The sequence below is a fragment of the Ursus americanus genome, chromosome 3, assembly GCF_024610735.1.
Source record: "Ursus americanus isolate L20-20 chromosome 3, mUrsAme1.1.p, whole genome shotgun sequence".
Lineage (NCBI taxonomy): Eukaryota > Metazoa > Chordata > Mammalia > Carnivora > Ursidae > Ursus > Ursus americanus.
The window spans coordinates 3,386,363-3,411,871 of NC_142129.1; the positions used below are offsets into that span (position 1 = coordinate 3,386,363).

At 49.8% G+C, this 25,509-nt stretch overlaps 1 protein-coding gene across 4 annotated transcripts in view; it reads right to left on the minus strand.

Annotated features, from left to right (window-relative positions):
• DPP6 (dipeptidyl peptidase like 6) overlaps positions 1–25,509 on the minus strand; it is an 889,057-nt gene that overhangs the window by 51,210 nt on the left and 812,338 nt on the right. For all 4 annotated transcript variants that reach the window (XM_045792245.2, XM_087860659.1, XM_045792244.2 and 1 more), the window contains exons 13-16: positions 21,574–21,681; positions 19,464–19,555; positions 18,603–18,650; positions 16,822–16,940 (exon numbers count right to left, since the gene is read on the minus strand). In XM_045792245.2, coding sequence (XP_045648201.1) covers positions 16,822–16,940; positions 18,603–18,650; positions 19,464–19,555; positions 21,574–21,681 — 367 coding nt within the window. The remainder of the gene's footprint in view (positions 1–16,821; positions 16,941–18,602; positions 18,651–19,463; positions 19,556–21,573; positions 21,682–25,509) is intronic.

The following is a 25,509-nucleotide window of genomic DNA, read 5'->3' on the forward strand; positions in this document are numbered from 1 at the left end:
CCAAACGCCTTCTTTCCTGGCTACCTACAGCATTTATAGTCTTTCCCAAATAATTGGCTACATTCTGCCTTTTATTGTTCTCCAGTTGATGGTGTCTGTCTCCTCGACAGTAAGCTCCTGGAGCACAGGGACCAGTTCACACCCATGATGTGGCCGAGGTAGCCCATCCCAGCTGAGGCTCTTGCTGGCTCCCTTGCCATGCTTGTCCCCTTGACGGGTTTCACAACGTGGTTAAGGTCCCTAGACTCTGGGCTACTTGAGGGCAGGGACTCTGTCTTGCTCACCGTTGCATGCCTAGCCTGCAGTCAGTATCTGGCAGATAGTCAGCATCAGAGAGAGACTTCTCGGTTTGGTTGGCTCTGTCTCTGTGGCTGCACTCGGTGGTGGACAGATTCAGTGCAGGTGGTGTGATTTACACACTGGAGGGGACAGCAGACACTGGCAAATGCCCGTACTGCACTGACCCCGTAGCAGGCCTGGGAAGGCAGGTACGAACACATAGGGCTGCTGTGCCTCCTGTGTCTGGAGCTTCACTAGGGCTCGGTATACATGTCTGTGGGAGAAGCACTGGAGGAAAACCATCAGCGCAAGTTAGTTTGTCCTCGTGCACAAGAGACAGCAAGAGTGGTGCTCACCGGCACCTGGAGAATTCAGGTGTGGAAAAAATAATACTGATTCTAGCCCCGCCTGTGCCCCTAATTAACTATGTGCTTCGGGCAAGTTGTCTAAACTGTCTTAACATTCTCATCTGTAGAATGGGTGGTGGCTCTGCTAGTGAGGAAGGAGACAGTGAGCTATTGGACTTTTAGAGCGGCCTCCTGGATCTATGGATGTTTGTTAGGTAGAGTCTCACCAGGGGTCTGTGACCTCCCTGAGGTCAAGGACGATGGCTTATTCAAATGCATACAATCGGCTTCCGCAACGTTTTTAGCACATAGAGGATTCCCCTGTCCTCCCATCCCCCTGCACACATCTCAGTAGCAGCATCGATCACGTGAAATGGCATTTCTGGTAAGGGTGCTCCCCCCTTAACATGAGTCCCTCAAGGCAGGACCTCTGTCTAATTCTCTGATTCCTCAGCACCTAGAGGTATACAGCAGCTGCTCAATCATTGAACTGGATGGAGGAGTGAGGTGCAAGTCAGAGCCTGTCTTAGGGAAGTGAGGCAGCAGGTGAAGGTGCTTCTCCCGGACACTTTAGTGATTCTGCTGGGAAGTACACCACGCAGGATGGAGTTACTCTGTGTTTATGGATTCCCTATATTCACGTCCACATATGGACCGACAGCCACAAAGCATAAAATAAGCGGCTTTTAAAAATGTGTTTCAAGTGCTGAATTGTCATCCAATAGCTGTCTAACATGATCTAATACCTTCTTCTGGGAAAAAAATTAACAGAAGCGAAAGCAGATGTAACGTTTAGCCAGATGTCTGTGCTCATTTTTCTCAGAATGTGACTTGTAAGAGCATGGATGATCCTACTTTGTCTCCTTGGAGAGAAAAAAGTTGCCGACTTACTTGGCACCATATTTCCTGAAGGAAACGCTTTGTAAGAAGTTTTGCTCCTTTTTTGAATTCATTTTTTCAATCCTTCCTTCCCCCACCCCACATTCTGCGGCTATTTTGGCTTTTTCTGTTGTTGGACAACACTGCAGAAGACAACTGTCGTTTCATGTTTGGTGGATTAAACTCTCCACTGTGTTGAGTGCAGAATGTATAGGGTTCCCACAATTTACGTGATTATTCGCAGCCCCCATTCTTACGAGTGTGCATTCACATGCTGGATACGGGCTAAACTCCTAATTGTAGGGCGCCTGGGTGGCGCAGTCGTTAAGCGTCTGTCTTCAGCTCAGGGCGTGATCCCGGCATTGTGGGATCGAGCCCCACAGCGGGCTCCTCCGCTAGGAGCCTGCTTCTTCCTCTCCCACTGCTTGTGTTCCCTCCCTCACTGGCTGTCTCTCTGTCATATAAATAAATAAAATCTTAAAAAACACACACAAAAAAAACCCCCAAAACCCCGTCCTAATTGTAGGTCTCTTGTGGACTCATTTCTTTAACAGCGATTCATTATTAGCATGCAAAAATCCTCATGGTAGTAGGACAAGTGGCTCAAAGTCCATCTTCTATATTCTCACACAAACGTGAGCCATCCCGTTTTTGAAGCTATGTAACTAATGTGCATGACATGAACAGAACTTATGAGAATACAAACGTGACTTCTGAGCTTTGTTTTTCACCTTTTTCCCTAGTAAATCTTCCAGGTTTGCCTCTTTTGCTTTTTCTTTGGGTATAATGTGCCAAGCACACAAAACTTTCGGTGGCCAGTCATGACATTAAGCAGGACATACACGCGAAGCAGTGTTCACAGCAACACCAGCATGGCGGCCAGATGGCGAGGGGTCTGGTGCTGCAACTACTGACTGGCTGTGTGGTTTGCCTAAGTCTATAGCAGCTCTGTGCCTTTGTTTCCTCAACAACAGAGCAAGGAAAGTGGAATTAACAATCACCGCAGTTCATTTTGTGAGAACTTTCTTCCTCACACGGGCAATGGTTCAAGTTAACGATGGCAGACACTGACAGTGCCAAAGAGTTCCCCGAGGCAGCAAAGAAAGATCAATTTACAGCTAGAAGAATAAGTGATAGTCTTACATCTTTGAAGACAATTTACGTATGGTATAATGGGAAGAATTTATTAATATGAAAGCTGCCTTATTCAACCATGCTGGACGGTATGGATTAAGTACAAAGACCTTTGAAATATTCCTACAGATCAGTTTTAAAAAGTGTCATGGATTCATGAGTGTTCAGGGTTAGAACCCTGAGACTTAAATGTATCCACTTCTCTTATGGCTTCTTCTGGCCGTTTAAGCTTTGGTTATTCAGTGATAACCAAGAGGGAAGCTCATAATTGGAACCAAAAACCAATAAGAAACTGCCCTTGGCAATCCAGTGTGTTGCTTCGAGTAGACATCACTGGTCACCTGTAGGCCCGGGATAGCCCGCTAACGCTCTGCTTAGCCAAAAGGAACATGTTTCAAATTGTAGTTGGTTTCCAATATTTAGAAATCCAATTTTTATATAAAAATACAGGTTTTGCTGAGCGAAATAAGTCAAGCAGAGAAAGACAATTATCATATGGTTTCACTCATTTATGGAACGTAAGTAGGAAGATCGGTAGGAGAAGAAAGGGAAGAAGAAGGGGGGGTAAACAGAAGGGGGAATGAAGCATGAGAGACTGTGGACTCTGGGAAACAAACTGAGGGCTTCAGAGGGGAGGGGGTGGGGGAATGGGATAGGCCAGTGATGGGTAGTAAGGAGGGCACGTATTGCATGGTGCACTGGGTGTTATACGCAAGTAATGAATCATGGAACTTTACATCAAAAAAATATATACATGGGTTTTGAAGCTCTGCATCCAGAAATCAGTTTCTGAATGGTGACAACTGGTACTGGAGCTGAGGAACAGCTGTTCTTTTCAGACTGGGGATGTTCTCTCCAGTGCCCTAAAGGCCCCACCTCTCCATTATAATCTGCAAAGCAGGGTTCACTCACAGACTTTCCCTCCCTGTGCCACCAAGCGTCTATGTATGCAAATGTTCTCTTCAACAGTGAGGAAAGGGAGGAGCAGAAACTCAGGGCTAGACAAGCATTTCTTCTCCCTTATTCCTTCTCTTTTCCATTAGCATCAATAATTAAGTTTGGGATCGATTCTTTTTATGTCTTATCTAAAATGGAAACTTTTGTTGAGGGCCAGCGGTATGTTTCCAATTGAACACTTGTAATTCATCTCTGCTAGGCAATTAATGTTACCTGGTTTACAACAAAAACATCACCTACTATTGGAACCTGGGTAGGAGAGATGGATGGATATTTTGCTGGTGGTCAAAAGAGGCCAGCAGTATGGTTTACAGTGAGGATTCTTTCAGTCCAGGGCCAATGCCTCCTGAGCTCCATCTAGAAAACAAACTTTTCACAAATAACCACTAAGTGGAAAAATAAAATTGACTTTGTCCGAGTATCTTTAAAAAAACCCCCCAGATTATGAAATGAGGCTCTGACACAATCAGAGAGCTGAAGTCACGTCCTGTCCAAGGCAGGCAGGGTGAGGCAGAGGCAGCAAAATACAGCTTACCCTGGACGGTTAAGGCATGACCTCCGGAGATTTGCCGGCTGCTGCTGAGTCTCGGAGATGTCATACCCCATTAGCTGACAATCATCACATTTTCAAAAGGCAACTCAATAAAACTGGCCTAACACTAAATTTTGACTTCACAGATCCAGTGCGTTTCTGTGATGGGACTCAGAATGTACTTCAGATGGCTCAACGTGTGCAGTCTTTTAGGGTTAAGATAAGCGCCACTGTATGCGGCCAGAGATCCCTGACATTTGGAGAAGGTGCCGAATCCTGGATGCCAGCATGCTCCTTACAGGGGCTCTACTGAATCAGTGTTGGAAAAGAACGATCACGGACGCTTATGTTGGTGAGAAGATGAGCTCATACAGTCCCCAAAAGCCCAAAGGGATCTTCCTAAGACATCTCTGTCACTGACCACCTAGTTTCCGCCTGGAGAACTCCTGGTAGGAGCTTCCATCATCACTGTGTGGACCTACGAGGCACATACAGCTAGAACCTTGGAACGATGCTTACATCCCTTCATGGCTTTTCCTTGTGTTATGTGCTGACACAATTCCCTGAAACTTCATCCACAGGCCCCCGGGCTTCTCTCTGAAGAATCCTGTAAAGTCTGCCAAAAAGGTCTACGGTCACTTGGAAAATTCATTCAGACCCATCTATTGCATGTTAAAGATATGATTTAAAATTGTGTGTTGCATTATTTTTATTGCTTGGGACCTCTTTCCTCGTTTACAACATTTCCGCCTGAAAAAGGAAATCACTGCTTATACTTTCATATCCTGTAAGCATACTTTTATGAGTGACGGCAGGAAATAATGTCTTGAAGAGTATTGTGGCTTTCCACATCATGAGAGGTAGCTTTCATAACACCTTAAAAAGGGCACATGAGTTCTTTTCTGGGAAGTTCTAGAGTATCATTATGACTTTGAACTCGGTCTATGTTGGCCTCCAATTGTAGCATTTTGGTGGAGCTTTTATTCATTCCTTCAAAAACATTTCTTTATTGAGAACCCACTATGCACCATGCATTGTTCTAGGCGCTGGGCTCCAAGTGCTGGGTGAAACAAAGTTCCTCACTGAGCTGACATTCTACGGGCAAGATGGGCACTGGAACACATACACAAAAATATCCATGGCAGCAGTGAGATGTGCTAAGGGGAAATCGAAGCAGGGTGAGGGGACAGAGAGTGCCAAGAGGATTGGTACAGGGGGAGCAGACGTGGGCAGAGACGTGCTGGGAGGGAGGGAAAAAGAGAGGGCACTTCCTCGGGCTCCGGCCCCCGAGGGTTTGCACCTGTCTCCATGCCTCCTACACACACGGCGCCCACCGCCTCCCTGGAGCACTGTGGGGCTCAGCGGGCACTCGCGTATCAACTCCACAAATATCCAGTCTGTGATTCAGTTGCTGTGTAGATGCCAACGAAACAGATCCTGCCTTTGGGGAGCTCAGTGCCCAGGAGGGAGAGGAACAAGACCCAACAGCATAAAAGAGGCAAAGAATGCTCTCAGAGGAAGGAGAAAGAGAGGGAGGATCAAAGAAAGTTCATGGGCTTGGACATCAGAGGTTGTAAGACATCTAATAGGAGGGAAGGTGTAGGTAAATAGTTGTATAGGCTTTGAAAGAACATTAGGAATATCTCAGCCATTTTTTCCAGCAGTGGCTTTAGAACAGAAGTGCAGCGGTGGCTCTGTGAGAGTGTGGCTGGAATTCTGGGACACAGAAGCTGGTGGGTGCAAGGCTATGACTTTGACCTGCATTCTCGAATTTATCATTTCTCAGATTTACTAATTCACCAAAAACAGTCTCAGCATCTTCTTGGATTGATCTGGAAAGCCCATGCTACACTTCTGAACTAATAAAATATTATAATGCCAATGGGACATCATTTTTATCTATTTTGTATATTGAGGTTCCTTTAACGTTGCGCCTGACAACAGGCAGGCAGGGCTGCTAACCGTGTCCGAGGCGCTCGGCCTGACCACGGGTCTCCCCCGGAGCTAGTGGAGCAGTGTGAGGTTTCTGTCTGCCAGTCGGTTGGCCAGCCATCCTCCTCTCTTATGTGATGTTTGTCTGCCCTGGGTCTACGGCAAACAGGATTTAAGGCAGAGAAGAAAGATATAAATGCAGAGATAAAATAAAACTGGCTTAAAAGGGATAGGTGGGAAAAGCAGAACAATGGAAAAATAAAGATTAAAAAAAAGGAGAGAAATCCAGGAAACAGGGTAGAATGTCAGGTGTGTGCTCTGGGGACCTACCCACGTGGGCCATCTGCCTCCCTCAGAACTCTCCAGCAGCCGCACCAGGGGTGGGCACAGGGCTCACAGCCCACACTCATTTTGGACACAAATGCTTGGTCAGATGTGTGGTCTGCAAGTATTTTCTCCCCCCGTGTGTGCTGCCTCTTTGTTCTGTGGATGGCGTCCTTGGCTTTGCACCAGCTTTCCTATGCATGCAGTCCCACTTGTTTCTTTTTGGTTTGGTTGCCTGCGCTTTGGGTGTCATGCCCATGAAATCACCGCCAAGACCAATGTCATGAAAATTTCCCCCGTGCGTTCTAGGGGTTTACAGGGTCAGGTCTTATCCTTAAGTCTTTCATCTATTTTGAGTTGTGCGTGTGTGTGGTGTAAGATAAGGCTCCAGTTAATTCTTCAGGATGTGAGCACCCAGTTCTCCTGGCCCCCTCCCCACCCACAACGAAACTGCATGCACCTTGCTCTTCTCCAGTGTGGGGGGCTCACTTTCCCTCCTGCCCCTCCCACTGCAACTTTTTAAGGACTTCGGTTTTAAGAATCTTTATTAACACCTGCATAAAATTTTATCCAATAACGATTAATAATTTTGTTCAAGTTTACGTTAATTTGCTCATCATCTGCCTCGTATTTCTCTTTGAGCAGCTCCCTTCTTTTGTTTAAATGCATCTGCGTATAGTTGTTTTTTTTTTTTTTTTTACCAGAGCAGATGCACAAATGGTAAATTTTACATATTTGAACATCCCCAGGTTTCTTTTCCCGACCATTTTATGAACAAGAGCTTAGCAGGGACAGGACAAAAGTAACAAATCGTTTTCCATGAGCAGTATCTTACAGACCTTGTTCCTCTGTTTCCTAAACTGTTGTTTTGAAGCTGAGATGTCTGATACTACTCAGAGTATTTAAAATAAAAAGAGAAAAGGAAAGAAAAATCCTCCCATAGTTCCCCTCCCTGTAATCTTCTGTAATTTCTAACCTTTGAATTGTTGTTTCATTCGGAGGAATTAACTTCAGCTCTTTCCCCAAATTCTTATAAGACATTCAATACTTCTTTCTCCTCTAATGACTCAACACTCAGTGAGATTTTCTTCTAGTAGATCTTGGTTTATTTCCCTGTTTTATTCTTCCCAGTCTCTCCTGGAACTTCCACACGGCAGAACGCATTTCTTAGATCTATTATTCACATCTCTCAAGATTTCCTTGAGTTTTCACCTCTGTCCAGTTGTGGTCTTCTGGGCAACCCTGTTGGATCTTCCAGATTACTATTTGGTAGGGTTTTGTTCATAGTGTTGCCCAAACTAGGACACTTTTGAGAATGAAGGGAAGGGCACTAAAATACTTATCAGGCCTCCATTGATCTTTGTCAGGCATTATCTGGGCTTTCTTGGAAAACCGGGGCACATAATGATCCTTCTATTCAGTTTTTCTTTTGAAATACAAAAATTTAGGGAAGGGCATATATTTTGTTGAGTCGGTTTATTCTTTTTTTTTAATTAAGCATTTAATTTTAATTCCCGTATAATTACCATGCAGCATATTAGCTTCACATGCACAGTATAGTGATTCAGCAATTCTCTGCATGACTCAGTGCTCATCAAGATAAGTTCACTCTTAATTCCCTTCACCCATTTCACCCATCCCCCCCCCCCCCACCCTCCGGTGACCATCAGTGTGTTCTCTGTAGTTAAGAGTCTGTTTCTTGGTTTGTCTCTTATTTTCATTTTGTCTCTTTGTTCATTTGTTTCTTATATTCCACATATGATTGAAATCATATGATATCTGTCTTCTTTGACTGACTTATTTCACTTAGCGTTATACGCTCTAGATCCATCCACATTGTTGCAAATGACAAGATTTCATTCTTCTACGTTCTTTAATATTCCACTGTATATATTTGCCACATCTTCTTTATCCATTCATCTGTCCATGGACACTTGGGTTACTTCTATAATTCCGCTGTTGTAAATAATGCTGCAATAAACATAGGGGTGCATGTATCCTTTCAACTTAGTGTTTTTATATTCTTTAGGTAAATACCAAGAAGTGGAATTACTGGATCATATGGTAATTCTATTTTTAATTTTTGGAGGAAACCTCCATACTGTTTTCCACAGTGGCTGTACCAGTTTGCATTCCCAGCAACAGTGCACGAGGGATCCTTTTTCTCCTCATCCTTGCCAACACTTGTTGTTTCTTGTGGGTTTTTTTTTTTATTCTGACAGGTGTGAGGTGATGCCTCATTGTAGTTTTGATCTGCATTTCCCTGATGATGAGTGACATTGAGCATCTTTTCATGTGTCTGTTGGCCATCTGGATGTCTTTTTTGTAGAAATGTCTGTTCATGTCTTCCGCCCATTTTTTAATTGGGTTGTTTTTTGGGGTGTTGAGTTGTATCTTTATATATTTTCTTTATATATTTTGGATCCTAGCCTTTTATCAGATATGTCATTTGCAAATATCTCCAATTCTGTAGGTAGTCTTTTAGTTTTGTTGGTTGTTTTTACTTTTTTTTTTTTTTTTGTAATCATTCCTTCATCAATCACGCTACATATCCTAGGCTTTGGTTTTCACTCTCAATGCGATTTGTTTCTATTTACTTTTCAAAAATTCTTCAATGTTCTGTCTGCTGGTAGCCGCCTTCTTGGTGACCCGGTGGTGCCATTTATTTTTTTTAATTTTATGTTTCTTCTACCATTTAATGTAGAAAACAGAGAAACGTATGTGCTTGGGAAGCCATTCTGAAGAAAAATACACTTCAGGAAATGTGATGGGGTGGTCCAGAGCAAAGTGGCTGGCTGGAGAGAGAGCCTGAAGGAAACTTGACTGGTACAGGCTCTTAACTCGCTGGAGTCGGCGCAGTGGGTGTGAAAGGAGAGTGTGGGTCCTGGAGCAGTTATACTGCACTGAATGGTACTATTTATTGTCAATGGACATTTCAAAGAGCACATTTTCAGGAAAGACTTTTCATTTTGCAGAAAGTACCTGTCACCTGGTACTGGTACAGCTCAGACACTTGCCTGCTGATGGAGAAGGGGTCAGGTGGGAAAGTGAGAAGTTTCTTTCCCAAGGGAGAGACTCGTTTGGCTGTTACTGAGGAGCAACAGGGCTCCTCCTGAGTGATTTGCTTGGAGTCTGGTAGCATTCACTGATGAAGTCAGCATCTTCCAAAGTAGTCATGTAAATTATACTAATGATGTAACCTGCCCTGAGAATCGCTCTCCTTGTTCTCGGTACCCACGGCCTCAGAGGGAGTAGCTGCAAATGTTTGCGAGAATGAGCAGATGTTCTTCCTCACAAACACACTAGCAGCGCTCCAAGGAGTCGGAAACTTGGTTCCAAGCATTCACTTGGACAAACTCAAAATTAAAAAGGGCAGCCCAGGTTAATGCCTTGGAAACTTGGTGTAAGAGATGTCTAGAGGATTAGGCAGCTTGGAGAAGCAAACCATGTGCTTTTCCCTTTCAAAATCTTGTTGTAGGGGATTGATACCACTCTGTATGTTTGAAGCTAATGATATAGTTTTGTCAATGAGGATGCAGATTATTTATTATTTTTCTAGTTCTGGCACCATTATTTATAATTATTTGAAATAGTTTCAAAGAAAGAGAATATTTAATGCCTACATTGGGCCAGGGTGTAAAAGGGTGCACCTGCTTAGATGTGCACTGAAGGACTGGGTGTGAACTGATGTTAGCTCTGGGCCACTCTGGAGGGATCTGGAGCTATGTTCTCCTCATTTCAAAAGATGTATGACCGACAGCTGTCCTTCAGTCAGAAACCCTGGGCAACAACCTTCCCTCTGGAAAATTTCTGTAGTGGTGTAAGATCAGTAGCCATTTCCATTTCTTCCAGTAACAGATATGTGACATGTGGGCACCACTTCCTCCCTCACTGCTTCGTGTGGCAGACGTGATCAACCAATCACTCATGAAGTTCTTCCTCGCTGAGCCTGGACTTGGCCAAAGCATCCTTCTTATCTAGAGCACTGCAGCCAGTGACTTACGGTGAAGTAGGGTTGGTCTGTGAGGCCAACACCCATCCTTCATCCTTGCCATTCATGGCTTTGTTTTGACAAAAGCTCAGGGAGGACTAATATAACACAGCACCTCAGTGTGCATATCTCCCTCAGTCACAGCCCCCGAGGTCAGGATATGGCCACGGTGGCTGGGAGAACTGGCATCTGAAGGCGTAAAGGCAGAGAGAGGAAATGGCAGACAGGGAAATTATCCAGTGCTGAAGAAAGTAAGAACATCTGGTTCCTTCCTAAGTTCTATGGAGGACCGGCTGTGGAGGGCCCCTTCAGCATATGTACTCCGGAAGCCACCAGGTTCTCCAACTCCATGCCTAGCAGAGGGGTGACTAAAGGTTCTATGGCTCTGGCAACCACAGTCACTTCTGGAACTTTCTACCCTGCTAGTCTAAGGGCAGACCCAGGGCTTCTGGCACTGCCTAATGAAGAAGAAGATGGCCACCCACTTTTGGAAACACTGAGTAAGGGATGTGCTTGTTAATTTCACAGAAGTTAACCATCTGTAGCATCAGCCCCACCTTCCAGATGCTCAGTCAGGAGCTCGTGGACATCTAAGACACTCTTCATCGATTACGAGCGTGATGATGATGATGATGGTGACCGTGATCACAATAATACTGGTTGTCACTTACTACACATTTGCTGTGCATCGGACACGATGCGAAGCACTTTACGTGCATTACCTCTATCAATCCTGACAACTACTTTGCGAGACAGGTATTGCTGCTGCCCCAGTTGTCGGGATAAGGAAATGGAGGGTTTATCAAGGTTAACCAACACGCCCAAGTCACAAAGCCAGCGAGTGCAGGAGCCCAGCTTCTAGCCAGGTCTGTCTGACTCCCTCCCTCATCGCTCTCCATTTCAGCGACAGAGATGATAGAGCCCCGAGGATTTAATAACCCAGGTAGACTCACTCACTTTATTTTAAGCTTACGTCCTTGTATTTTGTTTCAATTTGACTTCAAGATGGAGAAGTTTGTCTTGATAAATTAAGTTGCTGAATCTATGACTGAATGTCTTAACCACTGGCAAGTTGCTCTTAAATCACAGCTTAACACGGAAAAGGGTGAAGGCCAGGACAGCAGCAGGATTCATAACACAGGCTCTTCCGTTTTCCACTCAGAACAGGAAGAAAAGTTAGAGTTCCATCTTGGGTTCCAAGATAAAGAAGTTTATTTATTAATTTTTAAAAGCATGAAACTGTTTGGGTATGAAATAGCAACGCTGGGACACCTGGGTGGCTCAGCCAGTTGAGTGTCTGCCTTCAGCTCAGGTCATAATCCTAGGGTCCTGGGATCGGGTCCCACATCAGGCTACTTGCTCAGCAGGAAGCCTGCTTCTCCCTCTGCCTGCCGCTTCCCCTGCTTGTGTGCGCACTTGCTCTTGCTCTCTCACTCTCTCACAAAAAAAAAAAAAAAAAAAAAAAAAAAAGAAATAGCAACGCTGCTTCATGCATAGGTCCTGTTTTCCTGGTGGAGTTCAGGTGTTTTTTAGAAATAGGACTGACTGAGTCCTTCTGAGACACTTGAAGGAAAACGAATCATGCTCTCAGGATTCAGTTTGAAAAGAAAAATCCAATTCTCTAAACGAGGGCTATGATTGTAAAACTCAAATTATGTAAATGGGTTGCTTTGATTCAGAGGCTCAGTGGCTCTCACAGTTGACTTCAGCGGGGGAGGAGAAAACTCCAACTACTTTTCAAAGCTCTGTGTGACGTGAGCATTCATTTTGCTTTCTGACATGGAAGAAGAATTTCTGGAGAAAATGTACACTTCTGCTAACATGCCAGCCTTATCTTCCGAAAACATGGGTTAGATCCCATTGCTTTCCTCAGCGGCCCCTCTCATTCCTTCTAGAAAGTGGCACAGCCATTAGGAACAGTCTCTCACCAAGTCTAATGTGGCTGCCCTTAAATGTGTGTTCCCGAGAAAAACAGAAATAGAGTTTCTTTCCTCTCTTTCTTATACAAGAAGGTGATCTGAGTCACAAGGGAGGTGTCGTGGGTTGTGTCCCCCCAAAAGAGATGTTGCAGTCCTAACCCCAGTTCCTGTGAATGTGACATTATCTGGAAATAGGGCCTTTGTAAATGCAATCGAGTTAAGATGAAGTTGACTGGAGTGGGATGGGTCCTTCCCCACGGTTGGTGTCCTTACAGGGAGAGGGAAATTGGGGTCCAGAGACACAGGGAGAGGCAGAGATTGGGGTGATGCATCTACAAGCCAGGGATCACCAAGGATTTCTGGAAGCACGAGAAGCTGGAGAGAGGCATGGAGTCTCCAGGAGGATCAACCCTGCAGACAACTTGCTTTCTCACTCTGGCTTCCAGAACTGTGAGGGAGTGTTTCTGCTGCTCTAAGCCCACCCAGCTTCTTGCTGGGTGGTAATGTGGTACAGCAATGTGGTAATGAGCTATGGCAGCCCCAGGAGACGAATATGGAAGGGGAGTACTCTTTTCCTTAAACGTAACACTGGGGTCGTCCAAGATGGGAAGGTGGTGTCCCAGCTCTGCAGGAGACGCAGCCCGGCTTCTGAGCTGGTGCCCCAGGACAGCTGAGGAATCAGTTCCCATCACACATACTGCTCTGAGCGTGAATCCAAAGCCATGTCCACACTGTCTGGGCTAGCTCATTCGGAGGGCTGATAAAAATCAACCCTTGCCTATAAGAAGCTCTGGGGAAGGGACAGGTGTTCATGGAGCAAAGACGAAGCACAGAAGTGTGGGACAGTATGCTCAGTGCAGGTAACTCTAAGGTCTCTTTGGGTTACAGTAGAAATTGCAAGGAATCAGAAATGGGAATATAAACACCAAATATAAGGAACGTGTTTTACAAATTGTGGAGAGATGAACAAATATTAGGTATTTCTATCATCGCTCATCTTACTGGGTCAGTGAGAAGAACAGTAAGTGTGCAAACCAAAAGCTTATTGATATTTCCTGGAAAATCATTACAAAATGTGACATCATAACGCAGTATTTTGGATACATCGGGCCTCACTGCCAGACACTAGAGATTTGGAAAGAAATCTAAACATCTGTATTTTAAATATGTGGGTGAATTTCCACAAGGTTCTACTGCATTGGTTTATAGGTTTCCTCACACGAGCATTCAGTGACCATCTGAAACCCATGTTTTATAGATAGAAATATTGGCGCAGGTAGGAGAGGCTCGCTAGGTAAGGAGTGGATGTAAGCATTGCAAACGTGAGTCTTTCCTTACCTATGCTATTTTAATCTATTGTGCGCAAAAGTATAAAAATAATTTATGCCTTTAAAAATTTTTACACACAAAAAAGGAAGAATTAAAGAATTACAGGGGCGCCTGGGTGGCTCAGCGGGTTAAGTTGCCTTCAGCTCAGGTCCTGATCTTGGGGTCTTGGAATGGAGCCTGAGTTGGGTTCCCTGCTCAGTGGGGAGTCTGTTTCTTCCTCCCCACCCTCCGCTTGTGTGCATGTGCTCTCTCTAATAAATAAAATCTTTTTAAAAAATTATAAAGAAATACAAAAATGACAAGCCTTGAGAAAGCACAGAGTGAACATTAAGTAAGCGTCGGAGAAGACAGCACGGGATGATGGGACTAAGTGGAACTGTGATGCTGATGAGGTGAATGTCACCTGCATGCCAGGGAAGGGCCATATGCCCAGGGGATCGAGCTGCCACGCGAAGCACCGTCCTGTAAGTTAAGGGGACAGGGCCACAGCAGAGGAACTCACCAAAACCCATCCTAATGGAAGGTACACAGATGAGCAGCAGGCATTTACATGGGGACACAGGGGTGTCGCAATTTCACGGTCTTACAGCTGCTCGTCTGATCCCTGACCCTGCCGACACCCCCGGCATGATGGCCTGTGGCCGCTCTGACTGGGCATCTGTCCGGCTGGTTGCTGTCCACCCTGTCCTCGTTCTAAACCCTTGGGCTACGGCCTCCTCCTTTGTCCATACTGAAGGGTTCACCGCTCCCTGTGTGACAGGCCGAGCCGCTGTGAACATGAAGCCTTCCCAGATCTCCCCTCCCCGGATTCACGGAGAATCCCCTAATGTCATTACGTTTTCTCAGCCTGGACGGGAAGGCTTGTTGTTGCTGTCCTGGCTGCATGTTAGGGGCCACGTCCATCCACCCAGGGCTGCATGAACAGGGACAAGAGCCTCTAGAGCCGGGGGTGGGACGTTATGTTGGCCGAGGCTTACAGGAGTCTCCAGAGCAGCCCTGGGGTATGGAAGAAATGCACAGGGGAGGATATTTAATGAACGTTGCTGTGGGCTACACATGCGGGTCTACCTGAAGCTCGGCTGAGAAACATGGGGGTGAACAGAATTACTGAGACCTAATTTTGGTTGTTAAACTGGACATCTTAAATGCAAGCCTCTGCTGGGCAGGGGGGGCTCCCAGGCTGCGGGGGCCCTGCCACATGATCTCAGTGCTTCTGGAACAGATGGGGCTCCCAGGCTGCAGGGCCCCCTCCCCGCGATCTCAGTGCTGCCCTGTGCTCCTCCCACGCTGTGCCTCCTCACACTTCACACTCTGAGCCCCACCCACGCGATCTCAGTGCTCCCTGTGCACCTCTTACGCTGCGCCTCCTCGCGACACTTCACACTCTGAGCCCCACCCACGCGATCTCACTGCTCCCTGTGCTCCTCTCACACTGCGCCTCCTCGCGACACTTCACACTCTGAGCCCACCCTTGCCTTCATTTGAAGCCACCTCCTCCGTGAGGCCTTCCTTGCTTCCTCGTCTTCAACACAACCCCAAGCAATCAGACAGAGAGTGTAATCACTCTCTTCGGAAGCTTCATCCCATGGCAGTTACCAGCAATGCTGGTGGGGGACCCCCGGAGGCAGGACCTGGATGAGCTTTCACAGAGGCTCAGTCTCCCCTCACCATGCCCAGGGCCTGAGGGTTGCCTGCTGTTGTCTTTGTACACGTGCACCTTTTTAGAAAATCCCTTTTTAAAAATGAGATTTTGATTAGGTTTGGGGGCAAGGTTAATTTGGGCATTTGAGTTACTTTAGCTACAAAAGAGGTTAATATAAAAAATATTTACAGAGAAATTTTGTCGACAAGAGGGCTAGCTTAATGCTGACCTTAAGATAAGGCAACGCACTTAACATTTAAATGGATTTTAAATGATGGATCCTTGTCTGGGACGTTCTTCTTTAAGTTCACTTCGATCTCTCGCTTCTGTATTTTGTCAGGACGTTTCTGTGTTTAGAGTGACTTCCTCCTCCTGGACACACGACTGGGGATGTTTGACCTCCCGGCGGGCCGGCTGACCCTTTCCCCGTCTCTGCCACACAGACCTCCACATTCTCCCAAGTCGTAGGCTCCTAACGATCCTGCCGTGGGCGGCAGGTGTCGCTGGCCTAGCAACCAGGAGACCTGGATGCTGGTCCTTGGGTGTCAGACTCACCAGGAGACCCTGAAACACCTGACTTCCTGTGGGTGAACGAAGCGACGGACTCCCAGCTTCTTTCTCGCTCTGGCTCCCTACGACTTCAGCCACCGGCTGTCTGCTTCCCAGCACGCACAGGAGAGAGGAGTTTGGTACAACAACCTTCGAGGGGTCTAGGGAGGCTAACGTTGTATTTCAGAGGTCCCCCCGTTTGTCTCCCCATTATCTTGGGAGAATGTCTGGGGCTGAGCCGTCCTGTCGTATTGCTTTTCAAGACGTTGGAAGATACTCGTAAAAAGAGGCTGAGGTCGTGCACTGGTGAGCAGCCGCAGAGGCCGAGAGAGCGCACTCCCTTCTCCACCCACGACTCGCAGGACAGAGCTGCTCCGGCCTGGTCAGTCCCACCTGCGGTGTGGTCTCACCCTCTGAGGTGACGTCCGCGGCTCTTCTCTCAGACATACTTTGTACGACCATATTTATGAGTACTTACCCTTTCAGGGGTTCGTACCTTGTCTTTCTAGGATATGAGGACAAGATGCAAAGGTACTGGTTTGCCCACGATGGGATGCGGCTACCGTTCTGTGTAAGCTGACTTGTGTGACTGGGAGCTTTCTGGGATAAATTATCCATGAATTGGGTCACAGGAGAATAATTTTTTTTCCTGAAACTTGTTTTCTATCACCTCTATCCTTAAATATGCTTGAGAAGGTAATCTTTGAAATGCCTTTATTACTGTTATGCATGGCCTACGTTCATCAGGCTGACATGCTCACTTGCCCACGTCCCAGGACCGTTTGTGGGAAATGTCGACGAACTCTGGGATTAACAGCGTACAAACACTCAGATGGGCTGTACACCGTGAGGGAAGGGGTAAGACCCACCGAGACGCGGTGCCGTGACCTGCTGGCGGGAGTCCGTCTGGGGGACCGGGCAGGACCCCCATGTTCTGGGACACGCTCCCACCGCTGCCGCCTCCCCTGCCCAGCATCTGGGCGCCGGCCTGCCATGCCCCGGCTTACCTTCACACTTGAGCAGGAAGAAGTCGGCGCTGTGGCTGAAGGACGCGCTGAAGTACGTGCAGTTCTCCACTAGGTCACAGGAGAGGCACTGCCTGTTGAAGGTGCCCACAGTGCTGGCGCTGGAGGAGCAAAGACAGCGGGCCGTGAGCCCTGCGGACAAAGTGCAGACCCCCCAGCCTGGCTCCCGGCCTCCCCGCGCGCTCTGGAGTCCCTGACACTGCGCCTGCGCGCTGGGCCTCTTGTGTCCCTCTCCCGGAATGCCCCGGAACACTCTTCTCTGTGACCCCTTCCTGCAGGGTGGGCCCCCAACTCAGAAGAGCTCGTGGGACTTCTGCTCTACACAGGCACGCTTTCCAGTGCGCATTTGGTCATCTGTGCGTTTATCAGGCCCACGTGCCCCAGTGTGAGGGGGGCACAGTGCTCGGCGCTCTTATCTAGTACTTTGTACCCAGCCCCTTTGGAGCAGGAGATGGCTTTCCAGATCCCTGGATTGTCTCCAAGGGCCTGGCACTGGCGCACGGCACATCGGGAACCCCAGAGACGGGCTGAATTGAACTCTGGCCGCTCCGGAGCGGGTTCTCCTGTAGAGTGGTACAGAGAGCTGGTGCTCCTCACTTGGTGGGGCTGGGGGAGCAGGAACCCTGGACCCATGCTCATCAAGCACAATTTCACATCAAGAAGGTCTAAAATGTGTTTCCAAAATGATGATACCGAGGGGTCTTTGCACACAGCTGGAGGGAGTTCCTGCCTGGGCATTTTGCAGGAGAAGGGGTCCACTCTGACCCCAGGCCCCACTGGAAACCTGTTTAGAGGGGTGACCATCCTTCATCCCAGTCAGAAGATGGCCTTCCAGCCTATGTGTAAGGTAGAGGAAAAGGCAGGCGGTCTGCCTCGATCACCTTCCATTCTGTGGGGGACCAGACTGATCTAAGTTATCCTGGCAGACATGCCCAGACACATGGAGAAGCGAGCCTGTGACCCCATGGGTTTGCCAGAGTTTTCCTCCCTCCAGATGGACTCCCCTGAGCCGGCTTTTATACTCTCAGCATATGCACCGGTGGGAGGGAGGGGACACTGGTCCACCTGACAGGCTTCTCCAGCGTCCCCACCATGGGGAGGGGAGCCAGGCCTCGGCTCCATCCAGACCTTGAGTCACGCTCTCGGGCCCTCAGGTCCACACAAGGTGGCTGGTGTGCATGTAGACCACCGCCAGCTGCCACCTCCTTCTAGTCTGGAAAACATCGAGGAGGTAAAAGTTGCCCTATTTCCACCTCTGGTGATCCTGTCTTGGAGGCTGACACCTGCTCTGGGGAGAACAGTCACTGGGGAAACGCTGAAGAGGGACTGACCCTGGAAGAAGTCTCCTTTCCAGGATTCAGATGTCACCCCCTCTGCCTTCTCTGAGGTTACAGAATTGAGCGGGGTCCCAGCAGGTGGGCCAGGATGCCGAGACGGTAGAGCCGGCCTCCTCCCCGCCCGGCCTCCGGCACACACCCCACCAGACCTACCTCCGACCAAACCCATGAGAACGAGTCCTCCAAGTCATACTTGAACAATGGTGAGAAGGAAAGACTACCGACTATCGACACGAGAAACTGAGTCGGGGGAACTCATTTGACAAAAGCAGAAAAAGAAAATAAGAGCTTCGAATGCAGTGGCTTCTGCAGTTCTTGCTCACGGTCTTTGGGCTCTGCAGGGCCGCCTGTGGTGGGCTTGCCCTGCGGCCCTCCTAGCGCCCTGCGGCCACCTTGGGCAGAGCCCCGAGCACGGCGCCCGCCTACCTGTAGAGCTGTCTCCTCCGCGGCAGGTCCTCCGTGCTCAGGAAGTAGCTGCAAAGATGGGTGGGCGGGCAGGGGTCAGAGGGCTCCCGGGCGGGCTTGCCTTCCACCCGCCAGGCTCTGCCTGCACGCGCGTCTGTCGGTGCTGGGGACAGGACCAACTCCCCTGCTTACGCCCAGCCCGGTGTGCGTGCAGGAGGGGACAGCCACAAGCCACACACCCGGGGAGGGCAGGGCGAGGATGGTGGCGGCGTGCCCCTGGACTCAGATGCGGGGACTTCTCTACGAGATTGTTAGCCTCCTGGAGGGCCAGGACCCAGCCAGGTAATCTCGTAGAGCCTGGGGCAATGATGCTGGAGGGGTGGTGTTCACCTGCCACGCGGAGCGCGGGCGGGGCCTGGACTCTGGTCATGGGATCGGGGCGGAGCCACAGCATCCGGCTGGGCCTCCAGCACCTGAGCTGAGCCCTAGCTCCCCTGTTACCATCTGGATAATCTGAATCACCTGCCAGTCAGTAACTTAACATCTCTTTGTCTCAGCTTACTTGTGTTTGGACGGGGGAGGCAGCAAATGCAGCCTGCGGGACCACTGTGTGGAAGGAGAGGATGCTCGCGGGGCACTTCGCGCACTGCCTGGAACTCGCAAACAGCATGCGGCTGGCCTGCTGCAACCGCCACCCGTTTCTCCCCAAGGGTCTGGCTGCTAGGTTCCCTCTGCTCAGTGTCTTGCAACATTGGAAGTGGGGCCCTTGAGACACTGGACCTAGGGAGTCCCGTGTGACTGAAAGGAGGGGCAGGTCTTGCAGCGCTGGCTCAGGCCCTGGGGCTAGAGGCCAGCCTGCCCACCCTCGGGAGCCCTACTCACATCTTATTCCGCTTCTCATCATAAGACAGGATCTTGGTCACGTCCCAGTCTCCGGAGGTGATGGACTGTATGTTGTCATTGCTGCTGTTGGGCTGAAACACCAAACGGGACATGGGGGAGCTGGCGAGCCCGACCCACGCTTTGTTCCTAACCCTGGAGTCCCTGCACTGCGAGGGGTGCCGTCTGCCCCCACCTGGCCTTCTCCCCTGGATCTTGCCCGTCCACGAAGCCTCAGCTGACCACCCTCAGGCCCCAGCCCTCATGCCTTCTCTGAATGTCAGCAACATAGAGACTAGCAGAGTCTGTGTCCGTCCTCGGAACTTGTCGCCCACTAGTCTGAGGGCCAGTGCCTCCACCCGAGACACTCGCGCCTTACAAGAGACATGAATGCCGCACAGGCTGCTGGTTCTGTTCTTTACGATGTGTGAATGTCATTACTGGGGTCATTACTACAGGGAGACTGCGAAGAAAGGAAGAGAAATACGGGGAAGGGAATGAAACAGGGCAAGGAAACAGAAGAAAGGGAGGGAGGGAGGGGGAGAGAGGGGGGAGGAAGGTGGGGAGGGGGGAGGGAGGGAGGGACGGACACAGGGAGGGACGTAGGAGACATGTCTGTCATTCTCTGCCATTATTTACAAGGTTTGGTTTGTAACCATTTTACTGAGTGTTGCACTCTCTCTTCCTGAGTGCCTCCCAGGGTAGAACAATTATGACAATGACCCTCTTGGCAGGAACCATGTGATCTGGAACAGGGTGTGGAGGGGCCGGTGTGAGGCATGGGCCGGTGTTGGCAGGTGTTGGGGGAGTCAGGTGGGAATCGGATGGTAAGTCAGGTGGGGCCTGTGGGGGTCTCAGGAGCAGGGAGAGCCTGCCGGGGGCGGGGGAGTCTGGATGGCAGTAGGGGCCCGAGGGGCTCCTGGGGAATGGGGTGCCCTCCTGGATAAGGGGGGGGCCACTTCCTGCAGGAATGTGAACAGGGCACTCAGTAAAAGCTGATCACCTGCATGAATTCAGAGCCAAGGCCCAATGAAAACAGTTACACCTTTTAAATCTTGGATATCATGACCCAAAGTGAGCAAACAGGACACTGGGGCTGTTGAGTGAAGGCCACAGTGAGCGACAGGGAAGCGGCCAGAGAGTCCGCTGGGCCGGAGACGGACCACCTGCAGCTCGGCCCGTGTGGAAGCTGGGCCCTCCGAGGTCACGGCCTCTCTCTGCTCCTGCAGCACACGGCTGCCTGCACATGGGGCATCCTCGGCACATTCTTCTGAAACTTTTTGGCTCATATCACGAATAAGAGCCTTCTACTTACTGTCTACCCGAGGTTTTTGATAACTATTTAAAATCAAATTGTATTCACCTACCCTGGATCCCAAATGACTTAAGCTGCTTCAGAAATGGGATCCACACTCAGAAGATGAGAGTTGTGGTCACAGAAATGCCACGCCCTCTCTCCACCTTCTTCCTAAGGGCAGAGTTCCCCCAAAACTCAGTGGCAGGGGAGCCACCATGGCCGCAGGTGGGCAGCCCCCCAGGGCGACTGCTCGCCAGCAAACAGCCTTCACCAGGCTCTCTGCTTTTGGCTCTAAACCCACGGACGTGAGGCTGTGAGCTCCCGGCTCAGTGCTCTGAGCACGAGCCACCAGACACCAGACTCCGGTGAGCGGCAGCAGGGAGCAGCCGCGTAGGTGAGTGATACCTCCATGGAGGTGGCGTCCCCGGAAGGCTGTGCTGTGAAGGCGCTAGACCCATGGCCCTGGGACAGAGGGTAAGGGGACAGCCTGGCAGGTGGGGAGGACGGGTGGAGGGCATAGGATCGTCAATCAAAGTCATAGACCCGAGTCCTCGGGTCCCACGGTCTCCTGTGACATTGTCAGAAGTGCCGTCGTATCTTTGAGTCATAACAGGAAGGGTACACGCGACCCACTGCCCTGAGCAGGACCCCCGGACTTCTTGAGGCCCTTTCTGCCCTCGCTTCAGGAACCTACCTTCCAGTTCCCGAACCTGGGGCTTGCTCTGGGGCCCTTGCAGATGACAAGGGCACACAGAGCAGTCACCACGAGGGGCTGTCACTAGCACAGCAAGGAGTTTTAGAAACTGTCGAGATTACCTGCGACGACGACACGGTGATGTGATAGAATTTTCCTTGTCCCCCCTGTGGGATGGCTCGGACAAAGAAGAACTTGCGGCCATCCTTGGAGAACACCGGTTCTTCATTCTGTGGAAGAAAGCGAAGCATGCAGTTTAAGAAAGGCTTCATTTTGAAGAGGTTGACCATGACAATGTACATTTTGAGATCTATTTCCTATGTAATTTCTAATGGGAGATCCGGTGGAAAAAATAAATGGTGGGTGGGGTCTTTCCTCTCCTTGGGAATCGCGAGTCAACCTTCCGTCTTCTAGGAGAAGAGGAAGATTGAGGAATTGAGCAGAGACAGACAGACAGTCGTTCCTTAGTGAAGCAGCCCCAGAGCGGGCTTGTGGGCGCACCGGGTCACGGGGCAGAGCCGGCCGTCGGCGCAGGAAGCTCAGTGAAAGCCCAGTGCTGGGCAGGGCTTCGGTGGGGGGGGGGGGGTGTTGATCATCCATCATGAGAATGTGGTTCTGAACACTCACAAATCTGATTTTGCCTACACACGAATTCTACACGTTCGGTCCTGTCTTCTGTTCTTTTATTTCATAAAACCCATCTCACACCGAGCAGCCCACCAGGGAGACAAGTGAAAAGAGAAACAGCAGGCCAGGACCGATTTCACACGTTCCACGATGCGGGTACAGGAAGCGGTCCTTCCAGGGACCTCTGACCGGAGGAGCATGCGCTGTATGCTGCTGCATACCCCCTGGGGGGGTTCAAAGCCGAGGCCTGCAGCGTGTTGCCCCCATCTCTGCACGGCCCCCCAACGCCGAGCAGCCACGGCTCAGCCCCGCCGGCCCCGGGGTCTGGCCGCCGCCTCGTGGGGTGAAGGCATTTTGCTACAGCGGCACCTCAGCGTCGCTGAGTCTCCAGCTTGGAGGTTCCCATCCGTGAACGCCAATTAGTGGGCTACGATCTATATTTTCTGATTCAAGGAGCTCCACGCTAACGCGGGCTGAGAACAAATGGTAAATAAGCCCCAGCTGGCACTGGGAGCACGCTTCTCCCTGCAATGAGCGAATGCGTGCGCGCAAATGCAATGCGCCCAGAGAAATAAACTAACATGTGATTAAAATGACATTTAATCTGCATGAATATTTGCAATAAAATGAAACCTTTAATCTGCAAATATTTATTTTTCTATTTAGAGCTGGCAGCGTGGTATTTAAAAGCAGAGGGAATGGGAGAGCGAGCGGTGACTTTGGCTTTTTAAACGTACTTCTATTTGCCAACGGCAGGACGGATGCTGCAATATTGCCTCGGTTTTTCTGGGGGAAATGTTTGCACTTTTGGCAGAGAAAAATATGCTGAATAAAGATAATAAATAATTAATTCTGGCCAGATGCTTTGCTGTTATGCTGAGAAGGCCCTCATCATTCTGATGTCGTCCTTACACTGATGAGGGAGCACTCTGCGCCTCCCCGGGGCTCTCGGAGACCCGGTCTCTCGGGCAGTACGTGTACTCTTGGTGAGAGAGCGCAATGGCTTCTGAGGAGGGGATCCAGATGTTAATCCTGCTCCTGACTCTCCTGGGTGTTGGGGGAAGGCTTCTAGTCTCTCTGGGTAACAGAGAGCCTCTCGGGCCCCGGCCTAGTCTCTGCGCCACTGCAGCAGATCAGTGAAGGGGGATTCGTTGTGCGTTATTTGTTGCATGTCTGCCAGTTCTTTCCAGAGCGTGGTTCAGATGCATTCATTCACCTTGCCCACTCTCCCAGCCTGGATTCTGAAATCACAAAACCAAGACTCTGGTAAAAGAAGAAAGACTGTCAGATGTTGGCCCACAGGACCAACTCTTCAACCAGAGGATGGGTTCCGGGGCTCTACACCAAATCCTCATGGGTCTGCATCGGGATGACGTTGCAAGGTCATGGCTGGTGGTGATGGAGTATGTGTGTGTGGGGGATGCCTATTCCTCTGGAATATTCCTAGAAGAGAGAGAACTGGGTGGACCTCCACCCGTGGGACATATACACACTCGCCTCCTTTTGTCAGCTCATGGAGATCCCTGTGGGGTCCGTGCTGTGGCCTCGGGAAGGACGGGGAGGAAAAGAGCGGGGGTAGAGGCTCAGGTCTGCTCCAGCCCACCCGTTTCCCCGGCAGCCAGGGATCAAAAGACCGCTGATCTGAGCAGACTGGGTCTCCCGAGGTCAATGGGATGTCCCAGACTCTGTTCTCTCCAAGGACACAGCGTCCTGCTGGAGCTGGTGCAGCGCCTGTGCCCGGAGCGGTGAGCAGACAGCCGTCGGCCTTGAACACGTTCCTAACTCACCCTCCAGGACCTCACGGGTTCTTGAAGGACGCCGAAACACTTCAGGTGACTTCTGAATATCTCTTAGGATTACTTTTGTTTGGCATACGTTGGGCTCATGGGCACCTGTCATCTCCCTTTTACCCCGTGGCTCTTTGAGAAATCCCTTTAAGAAACATCTCTTTGAAAGGAATGTCATGAGAAACTCTTGAAACAGGATTTTCCTACTGTTCCCGGAGCTCTGTGTTAGCGATGTCTGAGAAGTGGTACCCACGAAATCAGGGCCTCCCCATGGTCCCGGGGGGGTGCTCGCCAGACCAGACCCGGGGCAGCACCAGCTGGGAGGAAGTGATCCCTTTATGGGACATGCCGTCTTCCACTCAAAGCAGCATGAAGTGTTCTTCAAGGGCGGTTTTAAAAACGTTAGCTGTTTGCTCAGTAAGTGTCTTAAAATCTACATTTTAAGACTGTAATTCTTTACAGTACTTTTGAAGCGCTGACTAGATTTTGCTTGGGAAGACCTGGTTTCCTAAGTCACATCCGGGCTGTCTGTCCGGAGCATGGACAGTGTTCTCAGGTGGACGACAAGACGTGCTGTTGATAAACACAGGAGCATCCCAGCGCTGACGGTGTCTCAGCAGCGCTGACAAAGAGGCCAGCAAAGCAGCTCGGCCCTGCAGCCTGATGGCGGGAGGACAGGGAAGCCGCCGTGCACCCAGCAGCCCCGCCCCCTCCCGGAAAACAACACACTCCTAGGCGGCTGCGAGGAGCCCCTCCCTCGGCCCCTACTATGAAGATACAGAAGCTGCCCCCCACCCAGCTCTGGCGGGAGCATGTCCCAGCGCTGCCCCTCACATCACACTCTGCTTCCCCTGCTCCAGCCCCGCCGACCGCTAACACCTGAACACATTTTCTGAATATCTCTTAGGATTACTTTTGTTTGGCACACGTTGGGCTCATGGGCACCTGTCATCTCCCTTTTACCCCGTGGCTCTTTGAAAGCTGCTCTAGCGGATTCATTTAAAAAAATGTATTGGAGTGAAATACGCATAAAACAAAACATTTTAATGAAAGTGAATAATTTAGTGGCACCTGGTAGATTTACGACGTCGTGCAACCAGCACCTCTCTCTGGTTCCAGAACATTTCCATCACCCAGGCTAAAACCCCAGGCCTATGGAGCTGTTAATCCCGGTCCCCCTCCTCAGCCCCGGCAGCCAGCAACAGCTCTGTGACCTCATTTATTCCGGACACTTCGTGTTCATGGACTCACACAATGGTGGCCTTTTCGTCTGGCTCCTGTCCCTCCGCAGAATATTCTTAGCTGGACTGCTCAAGAAAGCCAAACGGCAGAGGCAACCTGAATGCCCATCAACAGATAAGCCAGCTGGGGTCCATCCATACGACGGGAGTGCCGTTGAGTCGTGAAAAGGACGGACATTCTTGCACTTGCTAGCCAGGGGCTCAGGAGTGGTGCCTGATGAAGGTGCGGGGCTGGGTACGAGCCATAGGTATTGGTGGACCAGACGACCAGATAGATAAGGCATTCTCTTCTGGTTCTTTCACGTCAATCTCCTGACACCTCCCTGATGTTCTGTCTGATGCGAGGAGAGCATCATGACGTATATGTGGTATTTGTGCTCACATCATGGGTCCAGGGGGCCTT